This window comes from Chelonia mydas, chromosome 25, assembly GCF_015237465.2.
Source record: "Chelonia mydas isolate rCheMyd1 chromosome 25, rCheMyd1.pri.v2, whole genome shotgun sequence".
In the NCBI taxonomy this organism is placed as follows: domain Eukaryota; kingdom Metazoa; phylum Chordata; order Testudines; family Cheloniidae; genus Chelonia; species Chelonia mydas.
Genome location: NC_057858.1, coordinates 568,828 through 585,818, shown reverse-complemented (window position 1 = coordinate 585,818; position 16,991 = coordinate 568,828). Strand labels below are relative to the sequence as shown.

The 16,991-nt window shown below is 46.8% G+C and overlaps 1 protein-coding gene and 1 long non-coding RNA gene across 3 annotated transcripts in view; one reads left to right on the top strand and one right to left on the bottom strand.

Moving 5' to 3' along the window:
- LONP1 (lon peptidase 1, mitochondrial) overlaps positions 1 to 16,991 on the top strand; it is a 52,328-nt gene that overhangs the window by 20,398 nt on the left and 14,939 nt on the right. For both annotated transcript variants that reach the window (XR_005223318.2, XM_007059628.4), the window contains exons 4-10: positions 274 to 508; positions 1,137 to 1,198; positions 1,986 to 2,115; positions 2,993 to 3,076; positions 3,821 to 4,041; positions 12,398 to 12,536; positions 15,804 to 15,982. Coding sequence is in view for 1 of the 2 variants with exons in the window: in XM_007059628.4 (XP_007059690.3) it covers positions 274 to 508; positions 1,137 to 1,198; positions 1,986 to 2,115; positions 2,993 to 3,076; positions 3,821 to 4,041; positions 12,398 to 12,536; positions 15,804 to 15,982 (1,050 nt within the window). In the remaining variant the exon portion in view is untranslated. The remainder of the gene's footprint in view (positions 1 to 273; positions 509 to 1,136; positions 1,199 to 1,985; positions 2,116 to 2,992; positions 3,077 to 3,820; positions 4,042 to 12,397; positions 12,537 to 15,803; positions 15,983 to 16,991) is intronic.
- On the bottom strand, positions 11,187 to 15,915 carry LOC122463811. The gene is made up of 2 exons (XR_006287429.1): positions 15,779 to 15,915; positions 11,187 to 11,298 (listed from the first exon to the last, which is right to left on the bottom strand). It is a non-coding gene; the product is annotated as an uncharacterized LOC122463811 (long non-coding RNA).

The window sequence follows — 16,991 nt, the reverse complement described above, 5'->3', positions numbered from 1 at the left end:
AGGAGCTAACTCAGCAGCCAGCTTACCTCTTTCATGCTTCAGTTTATTCTTTCTGGTATTTGCTTTGCAAATCCCATGTGGGTTCACAGCTGCCTGATTCTTAGTTATGTTAAATCAATCTTCAGTGTTCCTGATAGAGACTTGAGAAAGAGTGACACCTAAGCATAATATATAATCCAGAGACTGCAAGTAACCCTGCCCCTAGTAGGGTAGTTGCATACGCCAATGTTAGACTTGCGGTGCTGGCTACAGCTGTCTTCTCTCGGTCTTCAGAATTCGTATAAACAAGCAACTAGAGATTGAGCCTGAGGAATCTGAGCCTGAGAACAAACAGAAAGCAAGAAGGAAGCTGAAGCGCTCCAAGAGAGAGGCTGAAGAAGAGGAGGGACCAAAGGACCAAACCGTGGAGCTGGTGCTAGAACCTGTGGCTGCCTCGCCAGAAGAAGTGCTCATGGTAGAAGTGGATAATGTTGTCCACGAAGATTTTCAGATCACAGAAGAAGTTAAAGTAAGTGAAGAAATCACACAAGCCTAGTGCTGCAAGTGTGTGTATCCAGATCTGTGCCAGAGCTATTGGGGATATCCTGCATGTGCTGTTTACAGGTTTATTATACTGTCTGTTCATAATCTCACCCCATGGAAGGTGCCTGGTTCTCATAGTCCTAATATATGTATCTGCATGTTAATCCCATTACGATGACCCTTCTCAGTGCAACATCTCTATTGCTCAGAATGCCTGGCCCCTAATTAACATCACTGTAAGGATGGATTATGCTGTGCGTGCATCCCATGTAATAGCTTGTATCCTGTTGGGCATTTATTTTAACTAGCTTGGCTAAAGAATGATTATAACTTCTTTCAAGGGTCATGTCTGAAGGGCCAACCTGAGGGTGTGGGAGAGTTCACTCCATGCAAGAGCCCAGTCTCCAAGCCATCCTTCCCCACCTCCCAGAACGATGGGAAATGTTAAGGACGCTTGCCCTCCTCCAACAACCAGAGTTAAATGGACACATGCAGCAGGGACTCCTGCCCAGCTTACTGGTGTTTCTGGGCCCTGACATGGGAGGAGGGAGCAATGTTGTGCTTGCATTTTCACTCAGAACTTGTGGGTTTCAGACTGTTGTTTTGTTTAACAGGCGCTTACTGCAGAAATTGTCAAAACAATCCGGGACATCATTGCCTTGAACCCTCTCTACAGGTACCTTTACCCTGTGCTGCTTTATCTCTGGCTTTCAGCAGTTCTCAGGCATGTTTGGTACTTTGAAGCCATTTTTTCTAGACTCAGTAAATGTCTGCGTGCTGTAGCCTAACCAAAGGACAGCAGTAACTGGAGAGTTTCCCACATAAGATGTAGCTTCAGGATGGAAGTAGATTTAATGAACAAGATGATAATAAAGGGCATGATATGAAACTTAAATGTCTAGGAGGGAGGCTCACGAGTGCATGGGCTAAAAACACTAACTTTAACTGGTGACCTGGGTTCAAATGTAGCTTGGTCACCTGACATGGGTCTTAGTCTAAGACATGTTACAACAAAAGCTTGCCACAACTGCCAAGCTAGGCTTAGGATTCCTGAGATGCAGGGGTGCTGCAGAGCTGGGTGGGGGACACTTCCATAGATCCTGCCTGCATTAAGACTGGGCTGAGCCACCAATAATTCCTCACTTTAGTCACCCCATGAGCGCTGGTTGAGATGGAAAGCTGAATTGCTGTTTCGTCTCTCCTGTCTTGTTGGTTGTATTGAGGAATTTCTAATACGGTATAATTTCAGTTTTCTGAATAGTGTCCCCACGTAGCCCTATGCTGCATCTAAAGCATTAAAATAGCATGCCTGTTTAGCCGAAGGCCCAATTATCCAAAAGTTTCAGCTGCTCCCTAGGCCATGTGGGAAAATGGGAGAGTACTGTATTCTTAGAATATTAAATCAAAGAAACCATTTACTTTTTATTAGACGTTTTGATTCTTGTTTCTAATTGACCTTTCAGAGAATCGGTGCTTCAGATGATGCAGGCAGGGCAACGAGTGGTAGATAACCCAATCTATCTGAGTGACATGGGTGCAGCGTTAACAGGGGCCGAGTCGCATGAGCTGCAGGATATCCTGGAAGAAACCAATGTAAGATGAAAAAACTGATGAATCCCCTCATATAGCTGCCTCTTTCAAAGCAGATGCATCATTACTTGTCATGACTTCTCTAGTGTCTACACTGAGGACACATTAGCTTTGCATTTGGTTATGGCTTGATTTCAGTGGACAATTAAATCTGTGTGTGTGTTACACACCCAGAGATGGTCTCCATTGCAAGCTAAATTGGAATGGTAATGCTAAGTGGGCATCTCATGACACTTACTGTATTAGGTAAAAGAAACAAAATCTGTTTAAAATGGATCATAGACTGGAATAATCCAGTGGTCTCACAAAATGGAGCTCCCTTGCCAAGTGTTAAAGCATTAAGGAGTTATTCCTTTTTATCACATTGTATCCTTGCGGGAGGGGTGGAACACTGCAGGAGGGCATTAGCTCTGTATCTTCTTTGAAAATACATCCCTTGTTATCAGCCTGAGTTATGAGAGGTAAAACAAATCTTTATCTTCTTTCCTGCATTTGAGTGACCGTAGAATCAGTGAGGGGTGGCTTGCCCACTGGTTGGAGAGGAATATATTGCATCTGGTTTGATGGCAAACAGCTGAGTTTTCCCATCAGTTCCATATTGCTGGATGTTGGCTGTCCAGATTGATTGTGTCATGTTATCTTATGCATTGAAGCCATTGGATGTGCTTCTGTACATGCTTATCTCCAGCCTGTGAATGGAGAAGTTATTTTGCACCAGTCTCACCAGACCTATGGATGCTGGAGAGTTGTAGGTTCACGGGAGAACATTGTGACAGCTCATCAGCCTCTGTTGTTAGGCAGTAGCCTTTCTCGTCAAGTGCTGACAGGCCTGTGATGAGTCTGAAGACATAGTTTGTTGCTGGGTTGTTGTTTTTTTCAGATTCCCAAACGGCTTTATAAGGCCCTCTCTCTCCTGAAGAAAGAGTATGAGCTGAGCAAACTCCAGCAGCGTCTTGGACGGGAGGTGAGGCTCTAAAGGAACAGGGCACGTTCCCTGTCTTACAAGTTCTTATCCTGCACTCATCACGGCAATATAGATGAACACTAAGTAATAGCAGTTATGTGGTGGCATCTCATGTCTCGCAACTGAACAGTGTCGTCTGTACTTAGTCTTGTGAAGTAAAAACCTCACTAACTTGCATTAATTACTTGGACATGCATTGTAAATTATGAGAAAGTGGACAGAAATCGAAGGAAGTGTAGTACTTTATGTATACTTTTGACAGGTATACGTCACTTTTAATCTACAAAAACTTCATATTGCACATGTAAATATTCTATGACTTTAATTTCAATGAAGAATTGTGACTGACTTTTACAAAACATGCAAGAAGGGTAAGAAAGGGGTGTGATCTAGATATTGGAGCTTTGAAAGGGCCTCAGTTCTAGTTCCAAGAGCTGGGAAATAGATGATGCCTTGTTAAGTTGCTGGAGCCACCTTTACTTTTAAAATGAACGCATGTGACAAAGAAATAATTGAAATGCAATAAATTTGAGACTCCGCAATGCTACTCTTAGTCACTTCTTAGAGCCTTAGAGTAGAACTATACTGCAAATGCTTTCCAAGGGGTATTTGAATCTTCTCTTGCTGGGGAACTCCCAATTCATTCAGATCTCTTTGGAAAGTGGTTGGAGGCATATGGTGTTGAGTTGGGGAGTGAGGGGGTTAGTTATAACAGCTTAAAGTTACTGTGCACATTGTGTCTAGGTTGAGGAGAAGATCAAGCAGACTCATCGCAAGTATCTTCTTCAAGAGCAACTGAAGATTATCAAGAAAGAGCTAGGCTTAGAGAAGGAGGACAAAGATGCCATAGAGGAGAAATTCCGAGAGCGGCTCAAGGATCTGGTAGTGCCAAAACATGTCATGGAAGTGATTGATGAAGAGCTGAACAAACTTGGTTTGCTGGACAATCACTCCTCGGAATTCAAGTGAGTGCACACTAATGCTGTTTGCAATGAGGATTAATTAGAGCTGTGTATGAAATGTGTGCGGTGCCACAGGGCACCTAGAGCAGTGGTTCCCTGCATTCTTACAAAGGGATCCTCCAACTGCCTGTTGTCTCTTATTGTGACTCACCGATACTGTGTGTGTGTGTGTGTGTGTGTGCGCGTGCGCGCGCACCCCTCCCCCCACTTCCTTCTCCTCTGCTCCTAGGTGGTGGGGAGGGGACACCTTTCAATGGGAGTCCAGCAGCCCCTTTGGCTCCTCGAAGCTCTTAGACAGCTTTTTAGATTTTAACCTTCAAAAAATGCATTTTGGAGGCATTCGTTGTGATTATTTCCTATACCACCCAGTTGTGCCCCCAGCCCTACACTCAACCCAAGTCACCTGGCAGCATATTGCATCCCCCAACCCCACCTGGCAGCTGCCCCTCCCCTCAATTGCACTCTGCTCCATTTTTAAGTGAGCTTCCCCCTGTTCCCCCCTGGAGTCGTGAAGGGGCCTGACTCCCCTGGCCCCACATGACGTCCCAGCCTCCAAGGGGTAGGTGGGCGGATCAGCAACTGCTTCTGGGGTCTGTGGCTGTCCACGGCCCCTGCCTGCAGAGGGTTGGTGGCACATGGAAAGGATTCCACACCCCCTTCAGGTGTCCTGCTCACCTGGATTGGCACTCCCTGCCCCAGGTGCATGAGGTAATCTCCCTCCCACCCTGAGCTGTGGTGACTGACAGCACTGCAAGCCGGGCAGGGCTCCCCAGTGAGGGCAGGGCTCTGTGAAGCAACCCAGGGTCCACTTGGAGCACTGTACTCAAGTCAGCTCCCCAGATTATTTCTGGGGCATGCATGGGGCAGGAAAACTATAGCAAAGAACAGAATTGTCAGACACATAGATGAACATAATTTGTTGGGGAAGAGTTAACATGGGTTTTGTAAAGGGAAATCATGCAGCACCAATTTACTAGAATTCTTTGAGGGGGTTGAACGCACACGTGGACAAGGGGGATCCAGTGGATATAGAGTAATTAGATTTTCAGAAAGCCTTTAACAAGGTCCCTCACCAAAGGTTCTTAAGCAAAGTAAACTGTCATGGGATAACAGAGAAGATCCTCTTATGGATTGGTAACTGGTTAAAGATAGGAAACAAAGGGTAGGAATAAATGGTCAGTTTTCAGAATGGAGAGAGGTAAATATTGGTGTCCCCCAGGGATTTGTACTGGGACCAGTCCTATTCAATATATTCATAAATGATCTGGAAAAAGGGGTAAACAGTGAGGTGGCAAAATTAGCAGATGACACAAAACTACTCAAGATAGTTAGGTCCCAGGCAGACTGTGAAGAACTACAAAAGGATCTCACGAAACTGGGTGACTGGGCAACAAAATGACAGATGAAATTCAATGATGATAAATGCAAAGTAATGCACAAAAGATGGGGTATAAATTAGCAGTTACCACTCAAGGAAAAGATCTTGGAGTCTTTGTGGATAGTTCTCTGAAAACATCCACTCAGTGTGCAGCAGCAGTCAAAAAAGCTAACAGAATGTTGGGAATCATTAAGAAAGAGATGGATAATACGACAGAAAATATATTGCCTCTATATAAATCCATGGTACGCCCACATCATGAATACTGTGTGCAGATGTGGTCACCACATCTCAAAAAAGATATATTGGAATTGGAAAAGGGTTCAGAAAGGGGCAACAAAATCATTAGGGGTATGGAACAGCTGCCATATGAGGAGAGATTAATAAGACTGGGACTTTTCAGCTTGGAAAAGAGACGACTAAGGGGGAATGTGATAGAGGTCTATAAAAACATGACTGGTGTGGAGAAAGTAAATAAGGAAGTGTTATTTACTCCTTTTCAAAACACAAGAACTAGGGGTCACCAAATGAAATTAATAGGCAGCAGATTTAAAACAAATAAAAGGAAGTATTTTTTCACACATGCACAGTCAACCTGAGGAACTCCTTGCCAGAGGATGTTGTGAAGGCCAAGGCTATAACAGGGTTGAAAAAAGAACTCAGTAAGTTCATGGAGGATAGGTCCATCAATGGCTATTAGCCAGGATGGACAGGGATGGTGTCCTTAGCCTCTGTTTGCCGGAAGCTGGGAATGAGCGACGGGATGGATCACTTGATGATTACCTGTTCTGTTCATTCCCTCTGGGGCACCTGGCATTGGCCACTGTCGGAAGATGGATCTTTGGTCTGACCCAGTATGGCTGTTCTTATGAGTGGCGTGGGGCTGAGATGGGCTTGTGGTGGTAGTGATAGACCCTTCCCACAACCCTCTGGTTGGTTAGGACGTAGTGCTTGGGAAACACTGAACTACAGTGTGGGAATTGCTCTCCTTGCTCCATAGTATTGTTCTCTTCGCATTGTGTAGAGTCAGTATCCAGCTCTCCCTTATGGACTTACTGTAGTTCCTGTAGATAATTATTCCTTTGATTTCTGTTCTCACTGTGTCAATTTACTTTCAACTGTTTTCTTTGGGAGTTCTAGAAATCATTTCTTACAACCCATTAGGTTGTAATTAGCAAGGGTTATGTAGTCCCATCCCCCACTCCTCAGCACAAGGCTCACACAGGGTTCTCACACTCACTCCCTAAGTAGCTCAGCTTTGGCTCTTAAAAGAGGGCTCCAGATTTCATATGAAGCGAGAAACAAGAGGCTAATCTGTCACATGACACTGGCTCAGCAACATAACTCATGTTAATTGATTGAAAATGCTTGGGCAGGATGGGAATTGCAAAAGGCTGAATCACCTTTTTGCAACATAATCAGCCCATTGATGTGGGCTTTCAGGAGTTGTAGAGCGGTGCTTCATAGAATCATAGAATATCAGGGTTGGAAGGGACCTCAGGAGATCAGGCCAAAGGGGAGGGAGGGATAGCTCAGTGGTTTGAGCATTGGCCTGCAAAACCCTGGGTTGTGAGTTCAATCCTTGAGGGGGCCGTTTCGGGATCCTGGGCAAAAAATGGGGATTGGTCCTGCTTTGAGCAGGGGATTGGACTAGCTGACCTCCTGAGGTCCCTTCCAACCCTGATATTCTAAGTGCTTCTGCACCTTTTACTAAAGGGGACCCATCAACTGCATTTGGTCTTTTTGGAGATCCATCATTGTATATATACAGTGTGTGTGTACATGTGTGCACACACATACCTACATCCTTCCTCTGCTCCCTGGGGTGCCATTTCAGATCTCAGTGTAGGGGCAACTTTCAGCAGGGGTCCAGGGGCCACTTAAGAGAGTCAGGAGCCATCATTTGGAAAATACTGGCATAGATGAACCTGTGCCCAAGATTTTGAGATTTCACTGTGACTCGGGCTCCATCAATGCAAAGTAGCATTTTGTGTAGTTGTCACACAGTGAATGCCATAGAATCTCTTTGCATCTAAAATATACTAAATATTTTTGCTGGCATAGACAGAATGCTTTGCTTAGCCATGCTGGAAACCCAGCTCAGATTTCCAGCCCCAGTATCTTGATATCTGGACTGTGAGCACTGTGCTTGACTTTACAACCTTAATAATGTTCTTTTCACATAGTTCTGTTTGTGTGCAGTTTCCTAGTTTTTAAAAAAAAGTAAACTGAAGAAAAAACAAATTCCACCTTGTGGTATTTTACTGGTGGCAACTGATTATACTGTGGCAACTGATAGTAGTAGTAGTAGTAGGTTGGTGTCCTCTGTGTGGACCAGCTCTAGAGGGGAAAGAGACACACTTTGACCGTTAGTTTCACAGATGTTTGCTGACAGCAGAGGAATGACAAGATTCAGAAACCGTGCATTCCATTCCAGGCTCTGGAGTAGTGTGTGCCCTAGTGGGCATAGACTTGGCTGCTGCCAGTTCCCCTCAAAGTGTGAACCCTTCTGTCCAGTCCTGTGTCTTCCCCACTCCTGTCTTCTCATCCTAGTTCCAGTTTCCTTGCCCAGGAAGACTTAGTCTTCTCACTCCCACTATGTCTCATTGTCTAGTCAGTCCCAAACCCCCACCAGCTTCTCAGCCGATCCCTCTCCCTCACCCTGGCCTCCAGTCACCCATTTCCCATTAGCTCCCAGTCTCGTTCCCAGGTGCCTCTTCCAAACTCAGTGTCCCATCTCTTCTCCCTTGGACCCTCCAGATCTTTCTCCTAGTCTCTTTGCCCAGCTAGTTACAGTTCTACCCTTGTATTCCAGTTCTTAGATCTGTCTCCCTTACCACCCCCACCACATTTCTTCCTCCTCCTCTTCCTCCCCTCCCCCCCCGCCACTGGTTCAGTCCTAATCTCCTTGCCCAGCTAGTCCCAATCCTCCCTCACCCATCCTGGCTCCTCATCCAATCTTGTCTCCCCTCCCTATGTAGGCTCACAGTCCCAGTTTCCCTCTTCCCTCCCCCTGCAGGTCCAGCTCTTGTCACCTCTGCTTTCAAACCAGGCAGCTTCTTCCTTCATGCTGCTTAGGCCCAACAGGAAGGTCATTCAGAGCATAGGAGAGACAGGCTCCCTGCTCTCCGCTCTGGTGCCTGGACCTGGCACAGCCCACAACTGCAACTGCAGGGAACTTCTATTCAACCTTGGCCTGGAGCATGTTCAGTGCAGAAAAGAATCTTTGGGGAATTTAGCTGCTAAAATCTAAAGTCTCTACTGAGCGTGTGAACTGTGACCCCTTTTTTCCCAAGTCCCTGCTTCAAAGCATGTGGGTACTAGAGCTTTTAAAAGAAGAGGTTGCCAAAATTCTTCACATGGATAAAACAATGTGTGTTCTGAGAAATGGCCGAACCTGCTGGCTGAAAAATTCAGCCTGAGGCAGACACCTGACATGTAAAACTTCAGTCTGAAAGGTTAAGGTTTGCAAGGGTAAAGTGTCTTTTAATGGGAAGGGTTAGGCAACCTTAATACGGTGGAGTGGCATCTTACGTGGGGGTTAGGTTCTAAAGTCAGCGCGTAAGGCAAAAATCACATATAGTCAAAATTACCCTTTAAAATCCCTTAAATCGCCCATAAAGTACAGTATACTGTACATGGTTTTGTGTATATAACCCTCTACAGTAATATATATGCATGTATACAATAATGTACAGTATATAATAAAGAATACATATGCAAAATATAATTTTACAGTACTGTATTTTTAATTACAGGGGGGAATTACAGGGGGTCATCAGGGCTTGATGTCGATCCAGAAGACGGCGGTGACGGAGAGCGAGTCGTAGACGAAGTGGGTGGCTCTGGTTCAGCTTGAAGTTGATTGCGTAGGCTCATCTGCAGCTGGTTGTTTTTCCTTGAAAAACATGGTGATCGGCAACTGTCTCTCTTGTCTCTTGAGCTGCTCAAACATTTCTTGGTACGGTCTCAAATCGTCCGTAATACTACATGTCATTTTGAGGCTTCGTTCCATAGAGGGATCGTATTCAGAAATTAAATCATTCAGGTGTTTCGCTGCTTGGAACACTTCAGCAAATTGATGAAGATTCCAACTTGCTGGCTCTTCCTGTTCGTCGTCGTCATCTTCGTTTTCTGTAGACGATTTTATCAGTTCCTCTAACTCTTTGTTAGTCAATGTTTCCCTTTGGCCCTCAATTAATTCTTCAATTTCTTTCTCAAGGATGTCGACGAAGCCATCACCACCCACTTGCCTGGCCACCTGAACAATGCGTTTCACTTCTTTGTCAATTGTTGGGAAACCCTTAAAATCATTCACACATTTTTTCCATAGGTTTCACCAACATGCATTGACTGTTTCAGGCTTGATTTCATCCATTGCCTGTTTAATATAAGTGATGCAATCGGCAATGTTGAAGGACTTGCAACACTCCATCACATTAAGATTGGGATCAGCATCCATAGCGCTACTTATCCGTGAGAACGTAAGCCTCGTGTACGTGGCCTTGAAACAGCGAATCACGCCTTGGTTGAGAGGATGGAGGTGGTATTGGGGGGGAGAAAGACGACTTCAGTGTCGTTATGCGCAAACTGGAGTGCCGCAGGGTGGCCAGGAGCATTGTCTACGATTAGCAACACTTTCCAGTCCTTTCTCTTCAAGGTACCACTTGCCTTCCGGAATGAAACACTTGTGGAACCAATCCAGAAATAATGCTGCCCTCACCCAAGCCTTTTTATTTGATTGCCAGAACACAGGCAGGAGATTTTTGTTCTTGCCTTTTAGGGCATGGGGATTTGCTGCCCTGTAGAGCAAGCCCGGCTTTATTAAATGCCCAGCCGCATTGCCACAAAACAACACAGTCACATGGTCTTTAGCTGCTTTGAAGCCAGGGGCTTGTCTTTCTGATTTCGAAGTGTAAGTGCAGTTGGGCATTTTTTTCCAGAAGAGCCCAGTCTCGTCAGCATTAAAAACTTGTTCCGGAAGATAGCCCTTTTCTTCTATGATTTTCTTTAATTGTTCGGGGTAGGCTTTTGCTGCCTCTTCATTGGCAGATGCAGCTTCACCAGGAGTCTGCACGTTTTTGAGGTTGAAGCGGTTCCTAAAAGTGTTAAGCCAACCTTGGCTGGCTTTGAATTCCTTCTCATCAGAAGGCTGTCCCTGTTTGGCGGGAGGTTTGAACAGCGCGCGGAGGCTAAGAGCCTTTTCTCGCAACGTGTTGTCATCGATAGGCACATGTTTACAGTTCGTGTCTTCCAGCCATAAGTTTAATGCCTTTTCAGTCTTCACTAAAGTCTTACATGCACCTGGCTCATCACCTTAGCAGTTATTGAAGCACTTGATGCCACGGCTTGACAAATTTCTCTTTCTCTAATCTTGATGGCACGGATGCTAGATTCGTTGCGGCCATATTTATGCGCCATGTTGGAGACCAACATACCGTCTCTCAATAAGTCCAACACAGCCAGTTTTTCCTCCGGCGTTGGAACAGATTGCTGTTTCTTTGGTTGAGCACCAGATGAAGTAGTTGGCTTGCGTTTAGGGGCCATTTTGTACAAAAAATACGTACAGTATCTTTAAACACTAGAATCCCACTCAGTGCGGTGAGATGCTCACACTATGAGAGGCACGCGGGAACTGAGACCGACTGAGGAAACAGCAGATTCATGTCTCCCTTCTCTCACTCACTCCGGGGCATATGCTCATTGATGGAATGGTGGGCAGAATCGCCCGCACTATTTACAGGTATCTTGTTGTTTTTCTTTTCTTTTCTTTTCTTTTCTTTTCTTTTTTTTTTTTTTTTGCCAAGCGCGTATAGTTGAATTCGCGTAAGTTAAATGCGCGTTTGATGCGACTCACCTGTAGGTGGTGCTGCCCGTCCCACCTATAAGAAAACATATGGAACATTAATATATAAACTGTTACAAGTGTTCAGTGAATGTTCTTCAGGTTGCAGAATCAAGCACTTTAAAATTAGGAAACGGCAGACTCAGTTTGCTTGTGCAATTTGAAGTCTGCCTCTTGTGAGTCTGTCCCACTTGCTGAATGAGGCAGGGGTCCTGTGGGGAAAACAGGATGTGACTATGTCATTAAACTGTGTGGGGCCTACCACAAGGGTGCTGATTTACTGTTGCAGGGGCCAGGGAAAGTTTCCTAACTTTTGACAACTTGCCTTTGCCATCTAAATAATGTTTTTTAAAAATATATTTTGTACTTTCCTATGTGTGTGTTCTTATGGGGGGGAAACCCAAACTTTTACTTACAACTGTCACAGCTCTCACTCCCCATCATGCATTGTCAGCCAGGTTTGAACTGTGAATCGTCAGTACATACAGCAGCATAGGTCGCTACCACTTGAGCTACAGGACTAACTGCATTAACTGGCAGCAGGAGAAGGCTATTATCCCGGAGGGAGTGGGGTGGGCCATTGGGGTCGGGGGAATGGAGGAGGTGCTGTGACTTTCTCTCCCCTCCCCAGTAGCTAGGGCTGCTTGGTCAGGGGAAGCCCAGCCTGGCAACTTTTTCCCATTCCCTCTAAATCTGCATTGGCAGCTCCTCCCAGGCATTGCTAGGACAGTGCCCGCTGCTGCTGCTCCAGTGTCAGTATTAGCCCAACCTCAGAATGTTCATGTGTAGTCGTCATTTTGGGAGGCTGCCAAAGAGAGGGTCAATTTTCAACAGTTTGTTTCAGCCAAACCTGAACAGAATTTCAGGTGACAAAGAAAAGACACTTCCTAATCCAAGGGCTTGTACCCTGCCAGATATCGAAGACCTTCTGCAAATGGAGGTGTTCGTATTTTTCAAAACAATGTTGCAACAGTAGCCTAGGGGTAGGTGACAAAGCTGATATGACATTCCATCCATTTTCCCCTGTGCCCCCCATGAGTACAGTTTAAATCCCACTTGTCTTAATGAAACTTTCTCTTTCACTGGTGTGTTGGGTTTTTATGATGTTGACTGTTCTGATTGTTTGCTGCTGCCAGTGTTACCCGGAACTACTTGGATTGGCTGACATCCATCCCATGGGGTAAATGCAGCGAGGAGAACCTGGATCTGACCAGAGCCCAGGCAGTTCTGGAGGAGGATCACTATGGAATGGATGACGTCAAGAAGCGAATTCTGGTAAGGCAGCATATGCCATTCTAGGTGGCATTGTGCAGCCTGGCTCATGACTCTCTTTACAGTTTGTTTCCTGATGTGTCTAATGGGGGAGATACATGAGCCTTGTGGGGGTGTAGGATGGGTGGCAGCGTATTTTAGTGGCTCTGTCTGCATAAGGGTGGTTTGCTTATTACTTTCAATGGTCTCAAACTAGAACCCAAGATTTTTGTCCCACCTCTATTGAATTGTCATTGACATCTAAAACCATGGTTCTCAAAGTGTGGGGCGCCTCCCCCTAGGGGGGCGCAGAGGAACATTCGGGGGGGGCATGTGGCAGTCCCCTTAGGGGGTGGGGAGGGAGTGCCACACTTCCAGCCCTGCTCTGTCCCCAGACCAGCTCCGGTCCTGCTCCATCTCCAGGCCCAGTTCCACACTCACTCCCTCTCCACCCCCAGACCAGCTCTGCCCCTGGTCGCAGCTCTGCTCCAGCTCTGCCCTCATCTGCTCTCCACACCCAGACCAGCTCCTCCCCCATCCCCAGTTCCATCCCCATCTCCGCCTTCAGCCCAGGCTCTGCTTTTGAGGAAGCCTTGGCTGTGCAGTAATGGAAGGTGGGCGCAGACAGATTCCATTACTGATAAGGGGGGTGGGGAGCAGTGGTGGTGGCGACAACTGGAAAAGTTTGAGAACCACTGACCTAAAAGATTGTTCTTCTGATTTCAAACCACTGTGTACCATTTTGCCACTGGGTGGGGCTGAGCAAATGAGCAAACGCTGTAGGGAAATAGTTTCCTGATTAACATTTATTCACTGCCCAGAAGCTTCATTAAAGCAGAGTTCAGGTTTACCAGCCGTGCCACATACCCTTCCAGAATGTAGAGTACATCTATATTTAACCCTCTAAAATCCAGGAAACACAGAGCTTAAGGTACACACCAGGCTCCCCTTCCACCTTAGCTACCTCCTGCCGCTGGAAAAAGCTGCTGGGGATATACTGTAAGTATGTTTCAGCAAGGCTGCCCTATAATAAGCAGACATGAGAGAGAACTATGTAAGTGTGCCATTTTTTGTGTTGTGCTGTGTCCCACAGAATTGCACTGTCATTCCTCTGCATGCTCTCCAATTGCTCTGCACAGTATTAGGGTGGCTGTATTGATTGGTGCAGGGGCTACTTGCATCAGGTAGCCACAGCTCACATGCTGATATGAGGATAGGTGCAGATGCATTTTTTCTGCACTGAGTTACATGGATTGTGTAAGCAGAGGAGCGCAGTGGCTATTCTTGCCCTGGTTGCACACTGGCAGCATGCATGACAGAGCACTGAAGGGCATGGGTGAACACTTATCTTAAGGTCTCTCTCTGGGACAAAGGGTAACTGTGGGGTCGTCTGTGCAGAGCAGGTTGAAGTGGCTGAGCATAAGCCGGGAGCAGCTGGCTGGTGGTGTCTCAGCCTGCCCTAAATGAGACTTTTGCCTTTGTGAGGACACAGTCTGACAGTTTCTTGTACTGCATCCTCACAGTGCTCCGCCTTCTCAGAAAGAATAGAGTGTTACCATGTCTGCCGGGGCAGTTGAGGTTTCATTCAGAGGGTGGACTTCAGATTGTAGGGCAAGGATGGTATATACCGTAACTATCTGCAGTGCCAGGTTTACAATGGCGCCAGTGGCTCCATGGAGCTGGGCCCATGCTCAGAAGGGGCCCCGGCCTGCTCCACTTGCACTGCGCCCCAAGACCCCGCTGGCTCCCCCCCGCCCACCACTTGCTCCTCTAGGCCTGCCCGCCAGCTGGCCGAGGGCTCCTCTCTGCCCCCTGGCCAGACCGCAGTGCACCTCCGGCTCTGGGCAGTCTCTGCTTCCCATCACCTGTGGGGCCCCACCTGTCTCCCCGGAGCTGAGCCGCCTGGGACTGGTGCAGAAGCCTGGCCAGTCCCAGCTGGGGGTGGGGGGGAACAGTGTGGAAGGCATGGCTGGGCCCCTCCAGTCAAGTGCGTCTTGAGGGACCCTGGCCAGGGCAGGTCCTGACCTCGCTGATTACGCCACTCCCGAGGGGCTGGAGTGATTCCTGGCTCTGGGACCAGCCCTGGCTGCACTGCCAGCTCAGCCTGGCAAACACAGTCACCTCCCAGGAGGGCCAGTGAGTGCAGCTGGGAGGCAGGGCTTGGGGAGTGGGTCTGGGGAGGTGCTGGGCTGTGAAGGGGCAGGGAAGATCTGTGTGTTGGGGCACTAGGGAGTGGGGGTGCTGGGCAGTTGTGGTGGGGCTGTGGGCAGGGGTGGTGTTGTGCAGGGCGCTGTGCATTTGTGGATGGGTCTGGGGGGCCTCTGGCCATATCAAGTTGGGGGATGTTGGGCAGGGGGGCTGTGTGGTGTGGCTTGGGCTTGCCCCCAAGGGGAAGGGGCACGCTGGCAGCACAGGGTCAGGCAGGCCACTGTGCGTCTGGCAACTGCCAGTTTGTAAATAGTGCCCTCGCATTGGGAGGAGCAGGGCTTCCTCTGCCCCTGCCATGCCCCATTGCCCCTGGCTGGCCCCTCGCTCCAGGGACTGACCTCCCCGCACCGTGCTCCGTTGCCTCCATGGGGGCCCACAAAAGGTTAATCTGGCCCTGACTATCTGGGGTACCCTGTGCTCAGACAACCTCAAACCACTTAGAGGCATGCTGCTCCAGCCTGTTGTGGACGCACAGGCCCACACTCTGTGCAGCTGCCATCTGTTACAGCAACTTGCTAGAAACCAGAGAACCATGCTCCTGCAACTGGGTGAAACTGACAAGAGCTAAGTCCTGCAGAGTGAAATGTGCAAGTATTGGTCCAGTTTCATTTTGTAGCAGAGGCAAGCAATTGTGACGTGTGTGTTCTCGTTGTGTCTCTCTCTCTCTCTCTCTCTCTCTCTCTCTCTAACAACGGGGAAGTAGTTCAGGAACACTGAACAGTAGGGGTGGAGTGCACACTGACTGGGAGAGGCAGGTAAGAACTAGTGAGGGTAGGAGAGAGGCATAGAATCCCACTTCCTAAGTCATAGACTCCAAATATAGCTGTCAGCTCATTGCCCCATGGGAGCCTGGTGTGCCCCAGCCAGGAGAGGATGTGCCGTAGGATCTTTACCAGCCCTCTCCTTCTAGGTTAATTGGAGGAGCTATTTTTTACCTATCTCCTTGGGTATAATTGGTGTCAGGTACAGTCCTCCAGCCCTGCATTACTGAAAAACTTCCTCAGTGTAACTGTGATGTTTTTTCGCCTGGTTGAATGTGTGGTTGCCCAGTACTTAACCTGTAATGCATCTTCTGTTCATCAGGAATTCATAGCAGTCAGCCAGCTGCGAGGATCAACCCAAGGGAAGATTCTTTGTTTTTATGGCCCTCCAGGGGTTGGCAAGACCAGCATTGCCCGCTCCATCGCTAGAGCCTTAAACCGAGAGTATTTCCGCTTCAGTGTTGGAGGAATGACTGATGTGGCAGAAATCAAAGGACACAGGTCAGTTTAACTCAAGCATTTCCCACCCCAAGGAGTTTTTATCAACCTTTACAGTGACCTAGTTGACGATGAAATGTGCATGTAATTTAAATTCCCATAGTCAAGAGTGGGATCCTATGGATATAGTAGAAGATTTGTCTTTGGGAAGCTATTAAAGTGATGACTTGGGCAGGATTTTAAAATAAACAAACATCAATTAAAAATGACAGGTTTCAGAGTAGCAGCTGTGTTAGTCTGTATCCACAAAAAGAAAAGAAGTACTTGTGGCACCTTAGAGACTAACAAATTTATTTGAGCATAAGCTTTTGTGATGCATTCGATGAAGTGCGCTGCTGCTCACGAAAGCTAATGCTCAAATAAATTTGTTAGTCTCTAAGGTGCCACAAGTACTCCTTTTCTTTTTTTTAATTAAAAATGAATTTCTTTTTAAAAAGTACATCATGCTCTCTGCTCCTCTCTGGTTGTTCTATAACTTTGCCCCAAATACCTTTCCAATTACTCTATGCTGTTGACTAAAGGATGTAGCCAATTGTTTGACTACATTTGCAGTTCATTCTTTAAAATATTCAAGACCAAACATAGCCAAATGTATTGCATAAAGACAAAGCAGAACAATACAAAATGGAGACATACAGACCCTCTTTTGGGAAGCAAATTCTCGCAATGTGTTCACTTTCTACAGACGGTGCGCTTCAAGGATACAGGGGTGAGGTAATATCTTTTATTGGACCAACTTCTGAAAGCTTGTATCTCTCACCAATAGAAGCTGGACCAATAAGATATTTCCTCACCCACCCTGCTTCATTGATACGCATTTCGGTTAGTAGTATTTATAGTATGACTACCAGCCACTAAAATCCAACTCACCTGTTCATAATAGTTCCTTAATTTGTTCTTTTTGTTCTGTACTTTTCTTATCTTGGTTTTGGACACAACACTCAAAACCAGTTGGGTATAGAGATATAGTCCAACCTGTGCTAGGACACAGCATTCATGTATCTTGGCTTTG